The 24,209-nt window shown below is 42.1% G+C and overlaps 2 protein-coding genes and 1 long non-coding RNA gene across 3 annotated transcripts in view; 2 read left to right on the forward strand and 1 right to left on the reverse strand.

The window, feature by feature from the left end:
- The window catches only part of LOC138633879 (uncharacterized), a 165,837-nt gene that overhangs the window by 17,154 nt on the left and 124,474 nt on the right, over positions 1–24,209 (reverse strand). The gene's annotated exons all lie outside the window — the stretch shown is intronic.
- On the forward strand, positions 2,563–6,085 carry LOC138633881 (cysteine-rich venom protein). Its single transcript, XM_069720403.1, has 7 exons — positions 2,563–2,626; positions 3,678–3,778; positions 4,371–4,461; positions 4,708–4,847; positions 5,482–5,570; positions 5,739–5,821; positions 5,949–6,085. The coding sequence occupies exons 1-7, from the start codon at positions 2,563–2,565 to the stop codon at positions 6,083–6,085; spliced, it is 705 nt and encodes a 234-aa protein (XP_069576504.1).
- Positions 8,440–24,209, forward strand: part of LOC138633871 (inactive phospholipase C-like protein 2) — a 31,241-nt gene continuing 15,471 nt past the window's right edge. Inside the window, exons 1-2 of the mRNA XM_069720380.1 lie at positions 8,440–8,664; positions 9,413–9,972. Coding sequence (XP_069576481.1) covers positions 9,712–9,972 — 261 coding nt within the window. The 5' untranslated portion in view covers positions 8,440–8,664; positions 9,413–9,711. The remainder of the gene's footprint in view (positions 8,665–9,412; positions 9,973–24,209) is intronic.

Raw genomic sequence — 24,209 nt, forward strand, 5'->3', positions numbered from 1 at the left:
ATGATCATCCTAACGTGGAGGTGTAATTAAGACTTTCTGGTCCGGGATGACGTGACCGTGACATTGGGCTCCTCTCAAAGTCATTTTGGGCCTAACAGGGGATTCACTCGCTCCTTTGAGAGGCGGCTGCCTCCAGAAAATCTCACTCCGGGCCGCCAATTAATGACACGTCTCTTTTAAAGATGGAGGCTTCCTGCCTTGTGTTTGCCGTCACACCGGGAGCTCCTATTATGGACTCTAAATCAAGCCCTTCTTCTTCAGAAGATCTCGGAGCAATCAGCGTCCGATTCTGGAGGGGCTTCTTTTTTTTGTTTGTTCTCAGCGGTCAACACCACCCGCGAGTGAGACAAAAAGATTCAAGGGGTGAAAAACACCACGGAGAAGACCTGAAGTCGGAAAAGAAAGTCGTTCATGTCGGCTGGAAGCTTCACTCGTTTCCCAGCTGTTCAAAACCGAATGAAACCCGACGGATGCCGGAGGGGTGAAGCCGCTCTAATGATCACCCACGGTGCGACTGTCCACGTGATTTAAGCTTCAGATAGCAGCTAAAACAACACGCGGTTAAAAGTTACCAAAAAAATAAATAAAACCACGCGCTGAGTAAGATGACATTTACACGATGTCACCTTTTAAATCCTTTCACTTCACGGGTTTATTGTTTTGGTTGCACATAAATGGTCCGAAACTTGACCTAAAACGGGCTCAAAGGTTTTTGACCGAAGCGGGACGTGTAACCCCGAAACGAGTAGCTAAAGACGGGCAGATGTTTTGTGGACGCATCGGTCTTACGATAGTGGCCGAGGACTCAGGCCGACAGCTGATTGGACGGGAGAACGAAGGCCGACAGCTGATTGGACGGGAGAACCAAGGCCTTCAGTCTTTGTTGTTGTGACTCAAGGTTTCATACCAGTTGTGTTCTTTGTACCTCAGCTCCTCTGTGACCAGAGGTGTGACGGCGCCCCCCGGTGTTCACAGCGGAGCTTTCGTCCTGTCAGACATTAATAAACATGTCTTCTAATGTGGCCTTGATTTTATCGTGCCACAGTGATTGCTTCTCTCTCCAAGCCTGTGTTTTAATTAGTGGCTGATAATTAATCACAATGTGGTGCAGAATATATTCCCCTTTTTATTATTGCTCTCTGTGCTTTCAAGACACTATCTTAACTTTATATTCTTTTATTAATGTGACGCTGACAGTGATTATGTGTTCATACCTGTAATCTGAATATTTTTACAGTGAATGATGGACTGACTGAACGTGTTCGGGGTCCGTTTTTCTGCATTCTGGTCTGTAATGGCGACTTTTGCTTTAAATAGTGCGTCTTCACTCTCACTTCATGGGAAAGAGTGTTTTTACCTCCAAACAAAAAAACAAAAATAAGAGGACGTATACGATGACACCCATCGATATATATCTATCTATATATATAGATATATAACTATATATATATATATATATGTATATACTGTATATATATTCGCGTGGGTAACCACATATGTATCCCACAATTCAAAAAGACATTACGTCACTTTGCTTTGACATTGAATAGCCCAACTATAAATCATCACAAAGTAGAAAGATTAAGATTTATATAAAAGAGATCTAACAAGGTTTAAACTCCTTCTGCAGGAAGAACAACTGAAACATCGGGCAGTGAGATCCATATCAGAATAAGGTCAAATATGACTTTTTAATATCATGAACTGACCTCACTTGTATTGTTATCCTATTAAACAGGGGTTAGCATTGAATTTCTAACAGACTATAAAATGTACCATCTTATGTTTTAATGTCTTATAATATCTAATCATCTCTACAATCCCACACGTGGCTGCCAAAGCCAGCGAAGGGGTGGTTCTTCAGCCAACACGAGTTGTAGGACTTTTAATCCCTTTACATACTTGATCTTGTAATCTACGGGTGCTCCAATTTCTTTTATTTACCTGGACCTCGGGAGCCTTTCTCCCTTTCTGCGCTGTGCAAACACGAGCCGATACATCAGGTCCTCATTGCACCCCGGGGGCTTAAGAAGTCCCTGTTTACTCCCTGTCAGCTGAAGGGAAAAAAAAAAAGCCTCTCCAGTGGTGTGTGTGATGGACTTGTGGTTTTTTAGTCTGGTGTCCGGCTTTTAAAGTCCTACTGCTGCATCATTTTTCACTATCGAAAAAAAAAAAAAAAAAAACCCTGACCTGCATGTATAAAAAGGAGGAAGAGGAAAGTGCCAACTCACCATCCTCCTCCTACTGAGGACCTGGGAGCAGGTACGTCCGCCCGGAGCTTCCCTCAAACTTAATTTTGAAGCATCTTCTAGGAAGATTTTTCATATTTATTAATTTCTCCTTTTAAAAAATGAATTGATGGATATTGAATTTCAAACAACAAAAAAAGGTTGTTTAGATCAAATTTTAAATCCTATTTACATCTGAAATCATTCGTTTTTTTGGTAATAAAACTAGAATGTTGTGTTAAAACGTCATAAATACAAAAATATTCGCGAGTCATTTTCATGTTATTTTGCTGCGTTATCAGAAGCGTCTTTCCTTTTTTTTGTAGTTGGAAAAATGTTTGTTTTCCTGATTTGCATCTTGACACTGCATCGAGCTCACACCGTCTGTGTTGTGGTGAGTCAAGTTTTTTTTAAAATTATAATACACAGATATTCATTAGACGTGTTTTGCACTGGGTGGAAAGTCTATTTCCTAAGGTGCAGTGCATTGGTACAGTTATTGAAGTTTTAATACTGCAATCTAATGGGTTGATTTCATGAGACTTTACTACATTTCAAACTGAAATATTGTGTAATTTTACTTCACTCACTGCTGACGGATTTGCAGGATGACGTTTTGCATGCAAAACAAAATGCTGAGTCAACAAAACATGATCCATTTCGACAGTCTGTAGGGTTGGGCTCTTTATTTTTCCTCATGTCGTTATATCATAATATTTGCTGTCGTGTGGAAAATAAATTAGTGACTTCAATCACATGATACCTGGAATTTATATCTGTTTTAACTCACCGATGGGAATCATCCAGGGGTTTGGGGGGTTAATTTGGACATCAGAACTGTGTATTTATAATCATATTGAAGTCCCATCACGACCTTAAAACCATCCAGCAGTAAATCAGAAAGTTAAAACATTTCAGCAATATGAAATTAACGTGAATTTCCTCTCTCGTCCTCTGCTTCCTGCCTGCGATGCGTCCACAGCCAGGTGAGCACCCCCACTTCATTTTTTAGCATCGGCTGAAACAACGCCGCTAAGTCTCCCAGTAAGATTATGGGATTTGGCCCAGTCCTCTGTGTGTGTCTGTGTGTGTGTGTGTGTCTGTGTGTGTGTGTGTGTGTGTGTGTGTCTGTGTCTGTGTGTGTGTGTGTGTGTGTCTGTGTGTGTGTTCTTTTGTTAAGTGAAGCCATTTCAGAGCAATTAAACCAGGATATGTTTGTGAGTCATATCGTGGACATTAAGCCACCAGGGTAAACATCACTGCTCATTATGCCTTTAATCTGATGTTTGCACATCGGTTTTAAATTGGTGTGTGTGTGTGTGTGTGTGTGTGTGTGTGTGTGTGTGTGTGTGTGTGTGTGTGTGTGTGTGTGTGTGTGTGTGTGTGTGTGTGTGTGTGTGTGTGTGTGTGTGTGTGTGTGTGTGTGTGTGTGTGTGTGTGTGTGTGTAGATATTTGCCCAGAAAACCCAGCGGTGCAGACTGAGATCGTGGACCTGCACAATGACTTCAGGAGAGCAGTTCAGCCTCCTGCTGCCGACATGCTGATGATGGTCGGTCCTGCTTTTTCTACTCCAACAGTGAACCTGGCTCAGAAAAAAAAAAAAAAAAAAAACTTTGCTAGTAATTGTTAGCACTTGTTTTCCCTCACTTTGGGGACAAATAAAAATAAATAAATAAAGTGGGAAATCTTTACTGCCCCTCACAGGTTGGACGTATTTAAAAAAACAAATGCTGACATTCTGGTCTAATTTTCAGCGGTTTGAGGTCGAGGTCACTTCTTTTATTGAAATGCATCTATGAAATGCAGATGAAAATCTGTCCGTCAGCGGGAGAATAAAAGACGTTTTATGTTCTTTCTTAAAAAGAGACTTGGATGTCTGGAGGAGTAACGTCTGAGCAGAAGAATCACATGTTTATTTTGGAGCTGAAGGAGGCGACCGCACTTCAGTCAAAACCATTTCACGTTTTTTCAGGGCTGGAGTGGAACATGAAATTTCATTTTTCATTTCCGTCAGCTTTTAAATGGTCGAGGTTTTCCAGAGCCAATATCTTTCAAGCTAATGGATCTTTTTTCCTTTTTTTTTGTATTGTCGATGTCGATTATAAGTGAAACTCTTGCTGTTTTTTCTTCTTCTTCTACAGAGCTACAGTGTAGAGTTGGCCGCCAGCGCTCAGGCCTGGGTGGACAAATGCATCCTGGCACACGGAGAACCCAGCACACGCATGATGGACGGTACGGCCCTCCTTCTTCATCCCTTTACTCCCTTTTTAGTTTTTATTTGATTTCAGATGGACTCGATGTGATTGATCGTCAGTCACAGTCACTCTTAACACCCTCTTTTAACAACAAATTACACGTCGATGTTATCGCTCAGGAAATGGGCCTTTTTACGATCCCCGTTTCATCGAAATAACTATTAAAAACTAAACCGTGTATTTGTTAAGATAATAAACGTGCGTTTCCCCCTCCGTCGAGCAGGATACCAGCTCGGAGAGAATCTGTTCTACACATCCTCTCCTTACACGTGGGCGCACGTTATCTATCTCTGGTACAGTGAGGAGGTCCACTACCTTTACCCCTCCGGATCCACCGACGAAGAGGTCGGACACTACACGCAGGTAACCGCGGCAACGGCAGGTATCGCCTGCTTTTATCTGCGCGATGCTTTAAATAAAGTGGTAAAAAGCCATTTCTTTATATTAACAATGGATTTAATGACGACTCTGCGTTTCCCCTCATCTCGACAGAAAGTTTTAGAGTCTTTCAGCTCGCTGTTTTGTTTCTCGTCTGCAAAAAAAACCCCACCAAAAAACACCAGAGAGGTTTCTCAAAAAAGGTGAAGCTCAAACACAGTGCAGGACTTTTACGCAGCACACTGCTGCCCCACGATGGGCTGATCGGATAACTGCATGAATAAAGCGGGTGTATAAGCAGGGTGAGGCCACACAAATAACAAAATAAATAATAGGATGTATACTGTGACAGAATAAATAGAAAGTATTTGTCCAAATACCAAAATTCTTCCTTCAAGCTTGTTCGCTGGTGTAAATGAAGCTTTCCTGTAGCTGCTGAATGACAGATGAGGCGACTGTTTCTGAGCCACCTGATATCTTATGTTGGATTGTCTGTAAAAAAAAAACTAAAAAAAAACTACGAATGAGCTATTTACAATGTCGGGAAAAAATAAAAACCTGTTTTGGTAGTTTCCGAACTTTCCCTTTCCACTGAATGCTTTCTGATTTTTGCCGCCAGGTGGTGTGGAACAGCTCGTACAAAGTCGGCTGCGGAGTAGCGCTGTGTCCGAAGAGCATCTACTTCTACGCCTGCCATTACTATCGAGCGTACGTGACGGCGTTCGCGCCCATTAAACCCCCCCCCCACCCCTCCACCCCAAAAAAAATCACTTTTTTCCCCCCAAGTGATTTATAAGAGAGCTAAATAATGGCGGAAAATATTTAAAAAAAACGTCTGCGTATTTAATGAGAAGTTTTATCGTTGTTATTTAACAGAGGGAACTTTGGAAGATGGCCGCCGTACAAGGCCGGACCTCCGTGCGCTTCCTGTCCCGACGACTGTGTGGACGGACTCTGCAGTAAGTCAGATAGACGCTGTGTGTTCTCCACACGGGATATTTAGTGTTTTAAATCACCAGAAAGGAGAAATTTATGATTGAATGTCTATGAATTTTCACGTCGCTTTGCTTATTTTTTCCGTTTTAGCGAACCCCTGTCCGATAGTCGACCATTTCATCAACTGTCCGTCCCTGAAGCTCGCACACGGATGCAAGAATATTCTGGTGTACATGTGGTGTCCTGCGTCCTGCAAATGCACCAATAAGATCATTCCAATCGGCTGAGGACAAAAAAATAAAATAAAACGTCCAGTCAGCAAACTGTACTTTAACTTGAACTACTGTTCACACTTGTACTTTTTCTGTTGGTTGAAAATCCATGTAAAAGTACAGGAAAGAAAAAAATTAAAGCAATAAAAATCTGGTTTATCGGCTTTCGTTGACGTTTTGGAATTGTTTTAAATGATTTATGTCTGTAGGGATTAAAATTAAAGTGTTGTATGACGTTACGAATTGTAGAAATGTGTCACGACAAAGCAGGATGAACAAATTTGTTCTAAGTCCACTAAAGTCGCCATAATGCATCAAAAGATATTTATTCTACACAATAATCATACAATAAGAACGTGTGGTTATGTAGTAACCACGGTTCTCTGAGTGGAGAGAATATATCTCTACAACTTCTTCGGTCACTCGGAGACACGTTTTGATCAAATCTAAGAGTATAATTTACACAGATTTCTGGCATTTTCCTGAAACTTAAATATGCATTTAATTTTTCAGTCATATGTTGTCACATATTTTGGTAAATCACTACAAAACAGGGCATTTATTTTAGTTGGAAAGCATATTTTGGTCTCTAAAGAACCAGATCATTTCCTCAGTCCTTATATAAAGTAATGTGCATGTGAAAGGTGAGAATTTAGGTGAAATGCTGTAATTAAAACTGTACATTTGCTACACATTCAAAACTCGACTTTCTTCAAACTTGGCACAACCGTTCACTCGATACCGAGGATGAACTGATTAGAGTTTGGTGGTCAGAGGTCAAAGTTCAAGGTCACCGTGAGCCCAATGTCCCCTCTCGTCCGTCTGTCTGTCCCGTTTTTCGTGAACGCGATATCTCAAGAAACGCTTTGAGTGAATTTCCTTAAACTCGGCAAAAACATGCACTTTGGTACCGACGATGACCTGGTGAGATTTCGGTAGTCAAAGGTCAAAGGTGAAGGTCGCTGTCCAATCACATTGGTCCTGTGCTCGTGAACGTGATATTGCCGGAACGTCTGCAAGGAATTTCCCTAAATTTGTCACAAATATTCAATTTGATTCGAGCACCAACTGGATGGCTTTTGGCGATCAAAGGTCAGAGGTCAAAGGTCCACTATATCCATTTCCCACTTTGAACACGATATTTCAGGAACGCCCTTGAGGAAATCTAACCGTCAGCCGGTAATTCTAGCTTGATAATATTATTAATTTGTCCAAATCAAAAAACGTTGGTGAACCACTGCCGCAGGACATTTCAGCCACAAGGACATCTGCACTGCACAATACATTAAATTCAATTACATCTGTACACCAGCAGATGGCCCTGTTGTACAACTCCACCCCAGCTCCTGCTTTTGTATTCCACTACAATTAATTTATCTGCCTTCATCTGAACCAGCAGCCTGTGAATAAAATGTATAAATCATGGAGATTAACGTTACGTCTCATCACTCACTCTCTGAGCTTTTACATGCAGGAGTCTACGAATTCAGGCCGCACGAAGTACAAGCGTGACTAATATCTCACAGGTCACCTCCGAGAATTGATGACTTTCTTTAGTCACATAGTGTGAGTTTATTTCTGGGCCTACTATATATATATAAATATATATATATATGAAACTGACAGAAGAAAATGGGCCGTGTTTAATACGAATTCAAAGAGTTTTGTTGGCTTTTGTTGCGTTTTGTATGTATTTTCTTGCTGTTTGTGTTGTTTTGTATGTATTTACTTGACTTTTGTGATATTTGTACACATTTGTTGTCGACTCTTCTAGTATTTTGCATGTATTTTATGTTTTGTGTTTGTTTTGTTTGTGTTTATGCTGTTTTCACAGTTTTGTTTCGATCTTTCTAAAAAAAAAAAATAAATTCTCGTTTTATGTTTTAAAGGAGTTTAAGTTATTTCCCTTCCTGTTGACTTCTGTGCTGTTTTCTATGCACATTATTGCCGCCAATTGTATGTTTTCTTGTTGACAGGTTCAGTTTTATGTGTATTTTATAGGTCAATTTGTGCTGGTTTCTTGTGCGTTTTTGTTCTATTCTCTATGCATTTTAAGTTTTGTATGTATTTCCTTGTTGCCTTTTAACTACTTTTATTGTAAGAAGGATTTTCCTGAGAGTTCAGTTTAACACGTCCTTATGAAAACAAATCACACTGAGGTTTTGTGTTGACTGTTATTTCTTGTATAGTTGTGGTTTTTTTTTTTTAATCCTCCCTGATTGTAGTCAACTTCTCTGACAGAAATTAAGGAAGCTGCTGGGTGTAAAAAAAAATAAAATAAAAAAAAATAAAAGGGGGCGGGTCCTGCTGAGGCTGAAAAAAACAAAACAACAAAAAAAGGGAACGAGGTTTGATTGACAGTTTCGCCTGTCGCGCGTCCACGTGACGTACACAAACGTCGTTCCCTGGAAACGACGCGTGCGACGGTTCATCAACAGGTCGCGTGCGACACTTTAACGGCGGAATCACGGCGGACGTTGTTTTACTTTTTCACTTTTTTACTTTTTAAACCCGCCGGAATAACAGCAGACTTTTTGGGAGACGAAACCGACCGAGGGGAGGACATGTTCTTCCGTTTGTTTCGCTGACCGGAGGTATTAAAGCAGCTCGTCCGCGCGGGCTTTTGAGTTTTTCTGACCGTTGAGGAGAAAACAAAAACAACAAAAACAAAACAACTTCACTTCAAACCGGCTAGCCGGCGTTAGCTCGCGAGCTAACTTAGCTGAGCCCGGGCACCGCCACCCCTTAACCGGGAGGACTGTCTCCGCTTTCAGCTTCACACACAAAAACAAGAAAAGGGAATTAAAAAGAAAGGAGGACCACGGAGGGTTATCGGTCCAGAAGGCGAGTACGCACAAAGCGGCACCGGAGTTTAACTGAGTTAACTTAACGTGCTGGCGTTTTACCGTAACGTTACCGGTAAAGGAGGAGGTGGAGGAGGAGGTGGTGGTGGTGGTGGTGGGGTTACTATTACTACAGCAGAACAAATGGGAGGACATAATGAGGGGGAGAGGGGGGGGGGGGGAGAAGAAGCGTGTACGTACATAGAGGAAATAAAACGACGGTTAGAGACGTGTTATTACGCGCTGACAGCCTTCACTGATTTCTAAGTTAACATCCGCTTTCAGGCTTCGTTTGTTTCTACAGAGACGATGGGGGAGGAGGGGGGGAGAGGGGGGAGGGAGAGAGGGGAGGAGGAGAGGAGGGGGAGGAGGGGGGGAGGAGAGGGAGCCTAATGACATGCTGCCTAATTATACTAATATCGCCCGTTGTGTTTTTCTTCTTCTTCTTCCTCCCCCCCCATCTCTCTCTCTCTCTCCCCCCTCTCTCCCCCCTCCAAAGAGCACAATGCGCGGAGGAAGCCCCCCTCTCTCTCCCTCTCCCCCCCCTCTCTCCGGTAGCGGCCTGACGGATATGTGCACCGGGAGATGATCGGGCAGAATTTCGCGCAAATGTTCCGACGAGGCTGACGGGGGCCAAAAGGCAGGAAATTGAAGTGAAGCTTTTGAAACCATACCGGGCTTCGCTCCCCCTGCAAGCCTCTGTGCGTGTGTGTGTGTGTGTGTGTGTGTGTGTGTGTGTGTGTGTGTGTGTGTGCACGCGCGCGCGCGTGTGTGTGTGTGTGTGTGCTCGAAGTGCCTATGGCGGAGTTTGGGGAGCACGGCAGCCCGCCTCCATTGAATCTCGGGGAGACGGCGGCGCCCGGCGACGACGCAGCAGCAGCCGGCAAGACGCATTGCGAAGTGTCGAGCGTGCTGAATGGGGACTGTGGGATATCGGGGAACATGGTGGGCTCGGGATCCCTCGTCGCACCCGGCAGCCACGCCGGGCTGGAAAACGCCAACACCTCCGTGGGACCGGAGAGCAGATCGGACATGCCGCGCAGGAGCAGCATTATCAAGGTAAACACTGGAGTTGGAAGTCGCCAATTCATCCTGCACATTCACACTCAACACACATGTATATATACATATATATATATATATATATATATATATATATATATATATATATATATATGGGTGCTGGAAGTTACAGTACTGCTCTCATATATATATATATATATATATATATATATATATATATATATATATATAGGCAGCCTCTATGCTGTACATCTTTCAGTTGAGGTTGTCTGCACTGTGGTTACAGTAAAAAAAAAAGAAGAAAAAAAAAAAAAAAAGGGTGTTATTCATAATTCAGGCCAGAAAAACGGGGATCACCAGAAGCACATCCTGTACTTGTTTGTGTCTGAATATTTTTTGAACAACGGAGCTCATTCCCGGACTCGATCTTGAAATATCAGCGATCTGGTTCTTATGTGCATGCCTGAGGAGCCGATGGATGTGATTCCCAGACGGTGGGTGGAGGGTGGTGGGTAGTGGGTGGAGGGGGGCGCAGATGTTGAGAAGCATGTGGTTGAAAGTGCGATGCTGTTTTTTTTGTTGTTTTTTTTGCTATGTTAGCAATATGAAAGTAAAGTGTGAGTACTTATTAGCGTTAGTAACAATAATAATGCGGGGCTGCAGGATAGCTCAGTATGCGTAACGACAGCATCACATTCATACAGTAGAGAGTAACACGATGACATATCTTATTGCTGGAAGATAAAACGTACATTAGGTGATCAAGAGAAAATCCCTGAGCGAGACACTGAAGTCTGAACTCACTCCAGGTGGTTATGACTCTGCTGAAATTCATACTGTACATACACAGGGTTCAGGGGGGCGGGGTTTGCCAATGTAAAAGATTTCTAAATTATTTGGTGTCAGAGTTGTGATTTTGGCTGTGAGTATTTTCGATATCGATGTTTTTATATTAGAATAGAAGCCACCTTTGATTTTTGGATATTTGCAATATTGTGATTGTTGTCTTTTCCTTGTCTTTAAAGGCTGCGTTACACTAAAGGGATGAATCTGCTTTTACCCGCTGAAGTTATTATATTGTAATGAATGATGATTACTTACTAAATAATCTCATCGTGTAAATAGTTTGTGGAAGCAATAATAGACACGTCTAAAAATACTCGAGGTATTTTTTTGCCCGCAAATATCGTGGCGCAGTTTATCTTTTCTCCCTACTTTTGGTTTACCCCACCCATGGGTGGAGACGTTGGCAGCGTTGCTTAAGAGGAGCGAAAGATGATGACACTTCCTGACATTGCATTTTATCCTCTGTCGAAAGCCTCTGAAAACTTTGTCAGTAGTGAATGTCAGAAACTCTGTAATGTTCACGTACTCGTCCACAACTGAAATTTTTTTGCACTACTATCATTACAATAGTTGTTCAAAACTGCACTGTAGTCACCACATATTGGTAAAACAAAGCTTATAGTAAAGCTATGGTGTTACGATGGTCAGAAAAAAACAACCTATTTTCACTATTCTTTATTTTATTTGCAGTCTGCATCTACAAAACACCTAAAGTGGTTCCTCAGAGAGGTGTCGGAGATGGAGGCGCCCTGTTTCCATGTTGTTTACGTTCGGCTTTTAGAGGACAGTAAATTAGTAGTCGGAGTCAGGGATCCCGTTCGCTCTCGGGCCGGGCTCGATTTAAAATGCATGAGTTGTGTGAGGAATTTATCGAGGAGCACTTTTGCACATGGCGGGGTCCTGCGTCTGGGATTGAATTTAGTGACTTAATTGTTAATTACCATGCGCAAAATCAATACCGCCCATTCCCGTCTATGATTTTTTTGGGGGGACGTTCTTTGGCGTCGGACTGGTTTTTTTTACAGGCGTTCCTCGGCACACGGTTGGGGGTTGAACTTTGACGTAACCTCCGCCTGGAGATTGATGGAGGTAATATTGACATTTCTGCCTTGTAAAGTTCTGAGTAATCTCTCACTACACAAGGACCCATCTCAGTTGCCAGGCCATTTGGGTGTGATTTATTTCAGTGGGATGGCTGCTACGGTACATATATATATATGTTTATCTCCTTTTTTTGAAGACGTGTCGGATCCCACTATTATACAACAAGTAGCTCCGACCCAGAGAGCTGATTGGTCAACTGTACGTTTGGAACGTGCTCAAATCAGCATAACAGCTCATCACTAGAAATATGACTCCGCCTCCTCAATGGGAATATATAGTTGGAATTGAATTGAATTTAATATGCAACATAATGTAGTTTTTACTTGTTATCGATCTATTAAATGACCCATTTGGTGAAGTCGGGTCTCTTTTGGTCGCTCCGAGCACCCGTACCGTAACACCACGGATAGTCACGCACTGACAATCCTAGCGGTGGCTGGCTGGACCGGTTTGGTTTGAACACACGACAGTGCTAAAATCTTAAAAACACATGAGTCCATGGATATCTTTGTTCATCAGATATCTTTGTTCATCAGATATCTTTGTTCATTAAATATCTTAGTTCCAACCAGACTGAGCTAGCTGAGCAGTTTAGTGTTTCTATAAGCTGTAGTTATTCAGTTTGAGACGAGAAATACTCTCCGTTGCTAGGAGGGTTGCTAAGGGTCGGCCTACTTCCTGGAGTAGTATATGTTGCACAAGTCTACTGACGCGACTGATTGTTTTCCAGTTCTTAGTCTTACCCTACGTATATTGCCATGGAAACAGAGCTCACACTAACAAAAAGTTTTATATTTTGAGAGCGACTTGCTGCACAATACGGATGAGTTTAGACGACACATTTTATTTAGTTGGTGACTTGTTGTATAACAAAGCGCCTCGGTCCCGACCGCATCCCTGTCGTGCCAATGATGACGTGAAAACGACACCCTCGAGTGTAATATTGATAAAAAAAAAAAAAAGTATAGTTCAAGAAGAAATCGCTGTTAGTGTCAGGATTGATTGCCCCCATCAGACCCTCCCTCCCCCTTCTCCCCCAAATCCAATCTGACCACACGATGGTCCAGTGCCAGGCTATCCATGCAGACAGGAAATCGTTCTGAAATGCTCAATGACCTAAATTCAATAACAGCCATATCAGACAAGACAATGAAAGCTTTCGTGGCATGGGCATACGAAACAAGTGAAACACACTTCAGGCTGCAGCACAGCTGGATAAGAATCCAGTGAGTCACAGCAGAGACGATGATTTATGATAAGGTGGAGCCAAAAAAAAGAAAAGAAAAGAATATCACGATCAGTTAGCATTAAGGAGAAGTTGGACTGCTACCAAAGTTCAGGCTGATGCAGGAAGTGGAGTTCTTAATCGTCACCGAGGAAATACCATCCATCATTAATGCCACTCAAACACCAACAAACAAAAACAAACAAACCAAAAAAAAAGAGATCACGTTAAAATGATCAATTGAACACTTAAATAATTCAAAGGCGGTAAACATGTTACTTTTTAAAGCTGAAATTATGTCTGGAAAAACTACGCAAAGAGAAAGTAAAAGTTTGCTTTTGCTAATCACTCTTCATTTTCTCTTGTGAAGGCGAACGGAAAAAAAAAGAATTTCCAATCCGAAGGCCATCAAGCAAATCAAATATGCAGACTGCCGTGCCCTTCGTCCGCGTGCCAACATTCCCTCGAAGTCGGTTTGTTTTTGCTCGTGACAGCTGTGACTGATGGGATATTGCAGCGAGACGGTGGCCGAGGAGGGTTGGACCCGTGTTAACGAGGCCGCCGGTTTCACGCTGTCAGTCGGAGCGCTTCAGTTCTCGTTAAACTGCTTCTGTGAAGTCGACGGGGAGGATGTGGTCGGTACAAACGCCGACCGCGCTCTCACAGTAACTGCTGTGAAGCTCGGTGCTTAACAGCAAACTTGACTTTCTATAAAGGTTTTTTTGTTTTTTTCCCCTGCTGAGCGTATCTGGTGGTGGCGATGTGGGTGTGCACCCGTGTGCGGTGAAGAGGCACGAGCTAATGGCACATTTGAACTGGCACCCTCTCCTCCAAAAGTGTTCACACGAGGCCTGAACAGAGTAAAAAAAAAAACACAAAAAAAACCTGCAGTCCTCGACTGACGAAATGACACCTTTGCAGATCTTTTAATTTGATGGTGACGCTCCACCCTGAATCTACGCTCGCCCCCCGCCCCCACTCTTCTTTCCAGTGGTGGAAAGTTACCAGAACCGTATTTAAACCCTCCCTCTCTCACCCACCGTCTTATTTGTACACTCGGTGTCGTCGCTGCTGTTTTTATAACGATATCGTAACTACACCGACTCCACCTTCGCCCGTAATGTAACGCAGGTGGTGTCTTTTCTGAGTATATCCAATATATGAAAGTTCTCTAAATGAAAGAGTCTTGTGCTGCAGCGGTGGTAAGACAACTATTTTCACTCTTTGGAAGCCATCTCAGCTGACATGAATTCATTTCGACCCCTCACCTATGACCACATCCTCTTTCTGCTAGAAGATTGACAGCTGTCCTTCAAACCTACGCCCAGTTTTTAGAGAGACTTTGGATAACGTACCACTTAAAGACAAACTAAAAAAAAAAACTTGACATTTAAAGAAATGCCAAATGTGATTAGTATTTATCCAAATGTGGAACGAGAGTTTGGTGATAACATTTTCTGACATTTTCTCATCACAACCTCACAACTCTGTAGTTCAGAGTAACAAATTTAGAGATGCGTGCAGCCTCGATGGAGTTAGACACCTCGGTGGTTTGAAATACAACTCTTCATGTTGTTAAAATATAAAATTAGTTCATTTTAACTGCTGCAGTTTAGGTTACGTAGCAACTACGTGATACCGAGGCCCTTAGATATACTTCTATCTTAAGGAAACGGATCGGACGCTTCTTGTCTATTTTAAAGCCGGTCTTCACCGGTGAGTTACTGTGACCACGTTGCAGCACGTGGGCGGCCGGTGGCAGAAGGTTTGACCCTCACGGCTACCCTTCTCTTCCCACCTCGTGTCTCATCTCGCATCCTGTTGAATAAATCGGGATCGTTTTTCCGCTGCTTCGTCCAAACGGCACTTTTTTCACAGCTCCGTCAGAAGAGAACAAAAAGTGCGACATCACACTGTTTAAAAAGAGAAAACAATATGGTGTTAATTATGGTGGACCAGCAGTGGTGTGAGTCCAAAACAGGTTTCTCCACGGGCAGCATCAGACTCTATCAAACTGTTCAGTCAGGCTCAAGCCTGCATTACTCAGACCAGTGGATCACAGCCAAAAGCAGGATTTTTTTTTAATTTCATTTCTTTTTTCTTTTATTTTTATCAGTGCAACACATCCAGTTTAATGAACTCGGTTTATAGAGTACTTCAGAGGAAAACAAAATGTTTTCTTCTGTCAGGAGAACAGGAAAGAGAAGCAGCACACAGCAAACTGGAACTGGTTGTTCTTCATTACAAACGAAACTTCTGGGGGACTTCGACGGCCATTTTGAATTTACCTCTCAGATGTGTTGTAGAGGTCACCGCTTGTTCTGCTCACGAGGAGATGAGGAAGGTCAAAGAATAGTAAATCTACAAAGAGCTCAATAGCTTCTTTTTTTAAAATGTAGTTGTTTGTTGTTTTGACAGCGTTGCCGTGAGCTCGGTATCCTTCAACACTCTCCTGCTGTTCTCTCTCAGCTTTTTAGTGCCGAAGGGGCAATTAGACACTAAATCATTTTTTTTAAAGACCAAACACGCCCACGAGCGCTCAGACGGGTGCTGGTACGTCTGCTTTTCTTTTTTAAACAAGGTGTCCGCCGGACGGTAAACAAAATGTCAACGGCTTCTTGTCTGAAACCAGCAAAGATGGCAGCGTTGTCCGGTGTTAGCTAAGAGACCCGGTAAGTGTTCAGCAGCACCTGAATCACCGGCCACTCACTCATCAGCTCAGGTGCCATTGATTTACACAAGTGTGGACGTGTGCCTCGCCGAGTTATTTCAAAGGCAGTTCGGATAAGTTGGGAGTCGTCGTCACAGTTCTGCCACATTAACTACAGAGGCGGCGCTACGCCCCTCATGATGACTTACTGGAACAAGCAATGAAGCGCACAGACGAGAACATATCTAAACAATTAACATGGAGTTTGATTATAAATAATGAAGTTTCTACATCGCTGTCACACATTATAATCCACAGAGTTGACTTAATAAAGGATATTTAATAACCCTCGTGGAGAGGACGGCCGGACCTAGAAGGTATTTTGAGGGTTTTGTACAGCGTTATTAAAAATACTGTTGACTTTGAAAAAAATCCTTTTGATACGGCGACATTGTTGGGGGATTGTTTCCCTGACGTTTTATGAAACTAATGATTTATTGATTCATTGAAAATAAAAAAAACAAGCTCGGATTTATTGGATTATGAAATGAATCGTTAGCCGCACCACTACTGTAAACACCCTTTCTTTGGATAACTGTCATTTCCTGCACCCCACTAAAATATTAGAATATTTAATCAAACATGCCAAGCGCTGGTCAACCATGAGAAAATGTCCGTGTTTGTATTACCGTCCTCACCGTTTACAGAGTCCTCTTTGTTATTGTAACTTGATCGCATCCAGAAACGTTGACTTGACGAAGTGGAACTTTGTTTGATGAAATCAAACTGGAATCCTGCCAAAAGTCCCGACTGTGTTAGCTATTAACGTGTCATGTGTACGTTATACAACCAGGCGGGGGGGGAGGGGGCATGCAAATGATGATCTGTTATACTTTCAGCTATGTAACTGCTATTAATATACCAGTGACACTTTATAAAACATTAAGATATTGGATTACTTTATATTAACTGCCATTAAAATTGAAACCGATCAGATGTCTGTTTATTCCCCCGGCGCGTGGACACTTGTTTTATTGCCGCTGAGGCCGAAGAAGCGCCACGGATGAATCAGCTGAGCCGTCGTTGCAATAATAACAGCGTTGTGCTGTGGAGATCTTCGTGCAGTTGGCAGCGACCGAGCTGTTAATTTTCCTCACAGCGCCAGCGGAGTTTTTGAAGCCGGCCACGGTCTGAAAAAGTGTCTCATCATGGATGTCTTATCAGATGCTGAGCTGCTGCTGCTGCTGCTGCTGCTCACTCTCTCACTCTTTCTCACTCTTTCTCACTCTCTCTTTTGTCAGTCTGAACTGTGACATGACAGTTGTGCTCCGTCGCTCGCTGCTCGGGATCTGATCAGAATGTGAATCGCGGCGCCGACCTGACTTGAATAAATGTGCGAAGCGCTTTGAAGCTTGACCTGATTTACCCGTTTTGAGTGGCGTCACACTGCTGTGCTTTTAGGCCTCGCGGCGGTTCACCGCTCGTCAATACAGCGGTGATCTATAAGGCCTGCGCTGATTGAGTATTGACCATTGAAGACACAAATGTCAATTGTTTTTTTTTCATCGACAATCATCATTAATTTAAAGCAACTTGTTTGCCACAAAAACATCCATAAAAAAAAAAAAGGAGAAAGAAACCCCCATAAATCCAAGGTGACCCAACCGCCCATCGGTTGGCGTCGCGGTCTAAACCGTCCTCAGCAGCGAGTCTCCGGTTTGACCTCTGCACGTCTTTCAGCTGCTCTCTTTCCCCACATTTCCTGTCAACCTCTATGTGCGCTCGAAATAAACGCAAAATGCCCCCCCAAAAAATAGTGTTTACTATACATTACTACAGATGTTGATATCTCGTAAGGTCTTAAATAAAATGTCAATATGTTGTTATTTCATCAAGGAATCTAACCACAAAAAAAAAAGGAAATTAAAAAAAAATAGTCCACCAATTTATAATTTTGATATTTAATCCGTCCTGTCTGTGTGAGCAGGAAGTTTCTTGCCTTCTTTGTGTGTTGCTCTTGATAAACTTCCTCCGTGTACGCCGCTGGTACCTGTTTTAATGTAATGAATACGAGCTTCATTTGCGAGAGCCGAGACGAACGTTCAGCGTATAGTGTTGCCATGGATACAGTGAGTTTAGACTCTGGGCCCTGCGACACGAGTCCCGTTTTATATTTTTGTTTACATTTTGGAAAAATGAAGTTGATCAAATAAGCTGCTGGCAGTTCTTTTCGTTTCCTCTTTCTGTGTCAAGTCGTCTCTGAATTACTTTGATATGAAGAAATCTTAAAAAAACAAAAACAAACTGAAGGACTCTGGGACGTTCCGATTTCCTGTATATGTACTTGTGCTTTTTATTTAGTACACTTTGTTGGTAATTTTATCCAAGTTACTTCCACACGCTGCCTCTCGGATGCTTTGGTTATAGTGATTATCCAATTACACAGCTTTGCTACACTGGTGGCCTGCTCCACTTTTATTTCCTCGCTCGGTTGTACTGATGGATCACTCCACCGAACCACATGACAAACCTCTTCAAACGGTGGTCTCATGCATTCACGGACCAGAAATATTGAATTTGAACAGGTCATAACAGTCAAGAGTATTTCATTTTCCCCCAAATGTTCACATTTTTTTAAATAAAAAGTGACAGCCCTCGTCTGCCGCTTCGTAAAGCCTCAGCGTTTTTTTATTACTATAACCAAATTAACAATTAAGTATATTGTAGCTGTGGATAATGTCTCAATCTAATATTTGAGAACATGAGAGGCTTTTTCTTAAAGGCCTCGAGCCCCCCCCCCAAAAAAAGAAAAAAAATCTAAGAGCTGATGTAAAAGCTGGAACAGCTCCGTGGAGAAGTGTTTCGGAGAAATGACCTCGGGACACAGAAAAAGCTTCTTCAAGTCTAAATTTTAAGGAAACATTTGAGCTGCTTGTGTTGATTTTACTGCGTGTCTTTAAATCACTGCTATAAAACAGAGCGTTGTGTATCTGGACCTAAGAGGTCGGACAGTACAGTGACAGCAGGCGGCTATTCTTTGGATGAAGCTGTACGAACAAAAGGGGACAAAGACTTATCAGGATTTATCAGTCCAATCATTGTCAGTTACATGACATCACCCAAAAAACACAGACAAATCTACAAATTCGTGGTCAAACATCATATAATATGCAACATAATGTAGTTTTTACTTGTTACAGATCTATTAAATGACCCATTTGGTGAAGTCGGGTCTCTTTTGGTCGCTCCGAGCACCCGTACCGTAACACCACGGATAGTCACGCACTGACAATCCTAGCGGCGGCTGGCTGGACCGGTTTGGTTTGAACACACGACACAGTGCTAAAATCTTAAAAAGACACGAGTCCGTGGATATCTTCGTTCATTAGATATCTTTGTTCATCAGATATCTTTGTTCCAACGAGACTGAGCGAGCTGAGCAGATCAGTGTTTCTATGTTCTGTATTCATTCAGTTGGAGACTAGAGATCCTCTCCGTTGCTAGGTGGTTGCTACGACTCCCTGCTAGAGTAGTAAACATTGCATGCATTTCATAACAGTCTACTGACGTGGCTGATTGTTTTTCAGTTGTTTGTCATACCCCGTGGGTTGCCGTGGAAACGGAAGTCACATGACCAAAAGGTGGTATATTTTCAGAGCGAATTGCCCCACAATATGAACACGTTTGGATGGCATATTTTATTCCGTTAATAGCTTGTTGTAAAATGGCAGTATTGTATAATTGCTTAATTTGACACCTGACATCATTATTGACCAGTTTACAGGCTGTTTAAAAAAAAAAAAAATGCAGCCTGTGTGAAACAATATAAAGTAAAAAAAAAAAAAAAAAAGGAGCTCTTAACCAGAGGTTCCCCTTTTTTTTTTTTTTGTTGTTGTTTCAGCTCGATGAACTCGAGTGACAGACGCCTTTCAGTCACAACCGCTGTTTCAGAAATAGAAGCAAACTCGCACTTTATATTTGTTCCGGAAACAGTTGAGCTTTTTTCTTCTTCAATTAAGTCTCTTGGTATTTACCGTTTTCACACTCGGTCTGACGGACGGCTCGTATGGTACGGAGCGGAGCAGCAGCTGGGCCTCCGCCAGGTCTGAACTCCGGAGGGATTTGACAGCAGTGCAGCTGGAGGAGAAAAGAAATCCCCGTATGCTAATTGTAATCAAACAACAAGCTCTTTACCGGAAGATCGTCTGTGTGGAATATTAAACGCTGAATACCGTCACATGCAGTGTAAACTTAGAATTCTTTTTACATTAAGAGCCAAATTGATATTAATCTAGAGATCTTTTATTCTACTTGTCTAAAAAAAAATAATTTGTACTGAGACTCCTATTGGTCAGACTTTGTCAGGAAAAGAGAGATTTGACGGTGTTTTTAATGGTCCCTGTGGGTTCATAACGTTGTTTTGTGATTTTTCTCTGCGATCGTATAATCTAGAGGAAGGTAACGGCCCGTTTTCTCCAAAGCTTTTTTTTTTTTTTTCTTGGCGACTCCTTTTGTTGGAGGTTTTGTCGTTAAATGTTCCTCCTCCATCATCCGTCTTTCACACATTCAGTTGGTTTTCCTTTCACTTACGAGGTGGTTTTCAGCACCGTCTTGATTTTCTGAGACACAACTCGGGAAGAAATGAGGAGCGCTCGGTTTGAAAAACAGTTCTACCTGATAATTAATCTGCAGCGAAATAGCTGTCATGAACAAATTAGATTGCACATAATTATGACTTTTAATTATGATTTTAATGAGATTTAAAACTTAATGTGCCCAAAATACTCAATCCACAATCTAACAATTCTTCGTATGTTTATGGTTTTGTAGCTAATATGGAATAATACTTTTTTTTAGCCTCTTTTAAGCATTTTACAAAGTAAAAGGACTTATGTGGGCATGTGGTGTGTATTTTTTTAGGAATTTAAAGATTGTATATTAACCCCTTGTAGTATGATTTAACTTTACTTTGGTGTCTGTATTTAAATATGATTTATTGTACCAATATGACAGATGTCATGAGAGCAGCACCGCTTCATTAGCGGCCAAAATATCCAGACACGCAAGCTCTGGTCTGAGTTACAGCCAGGAATTTACTGAACTAAGCTCGAGAATAAAACTTCCACAGACAGACATTTAACTGCTGAAATTAAAACCTCCACATGACACACTGTACCACACACACACACACACACACATTTTAGGCTGTTTAATTTATCCTCAAGTATGTTTTTAAAGGATTTGTGTTGAAGAATCCCCTCTGGCTGTTTGATACTTAGTGCCAAAACAGCTTTATAAATCCTTTTGTTATTCTCTGTCAGGTCGGACTAATAATCCTAAAATAGGTACGCGTCCCAGTGTCGGAGCCGTGGAATATGCCCTCAGTAACCGCCCTGCTGGCTTAGCTCGGTCGGCCGGTCGGTAATCGAGGAGACCGTGATGCTGCCTGGGTCCTAATCTGGAGTTAGACGATGATTCAGACGGCACCTGACTCCTAATCTCTCATTTACATTACACACCGCGTGATATTATATAACCGAGATCATTTCCACCTAAAAGAAAACGTCAAACTTCAGCAGTTTCTAAATCTCTATATTATGTTGTTACGAACATGACGGAATAACTGAAAAAAAAAAAAAAAGAAGCTCTCACAAAGAGCTGGCTGATACGTTTCAGATGAAATTCTACTCGTTGAACTGATTTCCATCGTCGGTTTATTGCCAAGTAGGTTTTGGAGGGAGTTTGTCCCGGTGTCGTGGTTCATAACAGTCAAAAACTACAGTGAACGAAAAAATACGCAACTAGACAAAGTGAGAAAAGTACAGCTAATATACAATAAATGTGGTACAACGACATGTAGCAGTGCAAACGTTCACGCATAAACTGTACGTGAAATAATACTGTGATAATAGAGAAATACTCCTGATCGCTACGGGGGAGGGGGGGCACATCTACGACACGGTTTTAATGACGGTGCCGGTCAGTCCGTCCGCTTCACAAATCCCACTTTACTGCAGTAAAAATGATCGAAGTGAGATGAACAGACTGAACACGGATATTTTCTTCCATAAAACAGATGTTAACGGTTTTCTTTTGGAGAATTGCAAATGAAAACAGCTTAATATACGTTACGGCAAATTGTAGGCATATTGTAAAATGTTTCAAATAGCCTTTTCGGTGATTCTCTCCCCCCCTCCTCCACCCCGAACAGTTAATGTCACACGTCGTGTTCGATGTGACGAGTTCGTAAGCGTGATGTACGAGATTACAGAGCGAAGCCGCTTCTGGCCCGGAGCCGAGAGATGATTTACGCCGCAGGACGATTCAGATGAAGGTTGTTTTGGGGGATTTAGGTAGAACGGAGTACTGCAAAGAGTAATGGGTCCCATGTGATGTTCTCCCTCGTACAGTTCATAACTGCTCACTGAGTCAGAAAAATAAATAAATAAAAAAAAGAAGCGGTTGGCAGTCCATTAGGGGATTCAGACTCCGCTGGGATCCGAGAGCAGTCGGACCGTCTTAGTCACTCCCTCTCCAATTTGCTTGCTCAGTGATTCTTCCTGTGTTTGTGTCTTTTTCTCACACACACACACACACACACACACACACACACACACACACACACACACACACACACACACACACACACACACACACACACACACACACACACACACACACACACACACAGTCTCCCATCGAACATACTGTACATTCAAACAATATCGAAAGGCATAAAAGTAATTTCTCCTGTCAGGATGAGCCTGATGGGACTACTGCTGTTATTATCTCTATATTATGAAACACTAAGAAAGCATCTAATATCGGTTTCGTGCTCGACTGACTCACCTTAAAGATGTTCTGGGAGGTGGGGGGTTATTCTCTGCACATAATAAAAACTACAAAACAAAAGAAACTCAGTGATGGAGCCGTGTCGAGCAGACATTTCTCTCAACAATAAAAGAGTCTATAACAGTGATTTGTCCTGACGGTGTATAACTAAACAATCTCACAGGTTTGGTAGAAGCGCGTTCAGGATGTCCTCTTTACCGATAGGGCTTATTAACACCGAGATGGTTGCACCCCGAGCGGAGATCGGATGAGGTTATTGATCTATAGCAGTGACGCAGCGGCTCCCTTGTTATGAAGTTTTGTAATGAACTTAGAAAACTTTAAGCAAAAAAAAACGCCGCGCTGAAGAAGAGGGGAGGAAAGAAAAGACAGTAAACGAGAGAGTTCGCCAACGTTGCTTGGACTTTATAGCTTTTCCCATCACTCTACTGGTGCAGCGCTTCGGAAAAAATCTTAAATTTGGTTTATTGGTGAACTTTAGCACAGAAATTAAGAGGTTACGAGTGATATTTGTGGCAATTTAGATAAAATAAGCAAAGAGCCACTCATTAGACAATCGAATTCAAACATTGAACTGATTTATATCAAACTATATGGGTTTGGTAGACATGACAGATTGCTTTACAATAGGCTATTTACCTGCCCAGAAGGTCAGAGTCCTGGTTGTAAAAAACTAACAAACCACCAACTTCCCATTTTTACAGCTGTATGTGTCACAATGAAAACAATACTTTACATAAAGCAATCCATTTTAATTGCATTATCAGCTTTTTAAAACCAGCCGACATCTTATCAGCTGTCTGACATTCCCCCTGGCAGATGTCACTGATGAAACGTACTGCACAAATATTATAAATATGGACTCGGACTGTTTTACAATGATCAAAAGTAGATTAAAAAAAAAGAAAAGAAATAAAAAGAGTAGTTTAAACTGGCCCGTCTCAGCGTAACTCAATAATCAGCTTGTCAAGTCACCAGTGGGCAGTTTTTAGACCACAGAGGCACATCCACCTCAACAGCCAATCAGCTCGCAGCACAGTCACATGGTCACATCTCAGCTGATGGAAGTAGAAGAGTTTTGTATGACTCGACCGAAGCTACTAACTCCCCCATCACTGTCCCCGTTCACGCATTAAAATATTACAAGCTGTACACAACTACGAAAAAAGCTTGAAAACCCTTCAAGTCACAACAGAAGTATAGAGTCGTTGCTATGGAAACCCTGCGAATTAGCGATGGGCATTTTAACCAAAGTTACAATTAAGAATTCGCTCGGAAGTAGTCGAGCGAAACACCAAGCAGCCCCAAATGCTTTCAGGTGCACTACCGCCACCTTCTGGTGGGAGTAACGCATTACAACGAGTTGCAGGGGAAATAAGGAAGGAACGTAGTCGCATATACTAAACCATTTATTTTATATCCTCGTGACTTTTCAAAAATTCATGCCCCATCCCGAGCTTTACGATCCATCAGATTGTAACTACAACAACAAAAAGTCTGCAGAAGTATAGAGTCGTTGCTGTGGAGATGTTTTGGTCTAAAAGAATCTAAACCCCTTCGAAGCAAAACATTTAATACAACTATAAATGTCTGATG

Source organism: Brachyistius frenatus, unplaced genomic scaffold (genome assembly GCF_029030835.1).
Source record: "Brachyistius frenatus isolate BFR_SWC_R1_liver_20210118 unplaced genomic scaffold, ASM2903083v1 Contig_239, whole genome shotgun sequence".
Lineage (NCBI taxonomy): Eukaryota > Metazoa > Chordata > Actinopteri > Embiotocidae > Brachyistius > Brachyistius frenatus.

Coding starts and splice junctions, on each gene's coding strand:
- LOC138633881 (XM_069720403.1), top strand. CDS start 2,563: ATGTTTGTTTTCCTGATTTGCATCTTGACACTGCATCGAGCTCACACC. Junction 4,462..4,707: donor CAGCACACGCATGATGGACG/GTACGGCCCTCC, acceptor TCCGTCGAGCAG/GATACCAGCTCGGAGAGAAT. Junction 5,571..5,738: donor GCCTGCCATTACTATCGAGC/GTACGTGACGGC, acceptor GTTATTTAACAG/AGGGAACTTTGGAAGATGGC.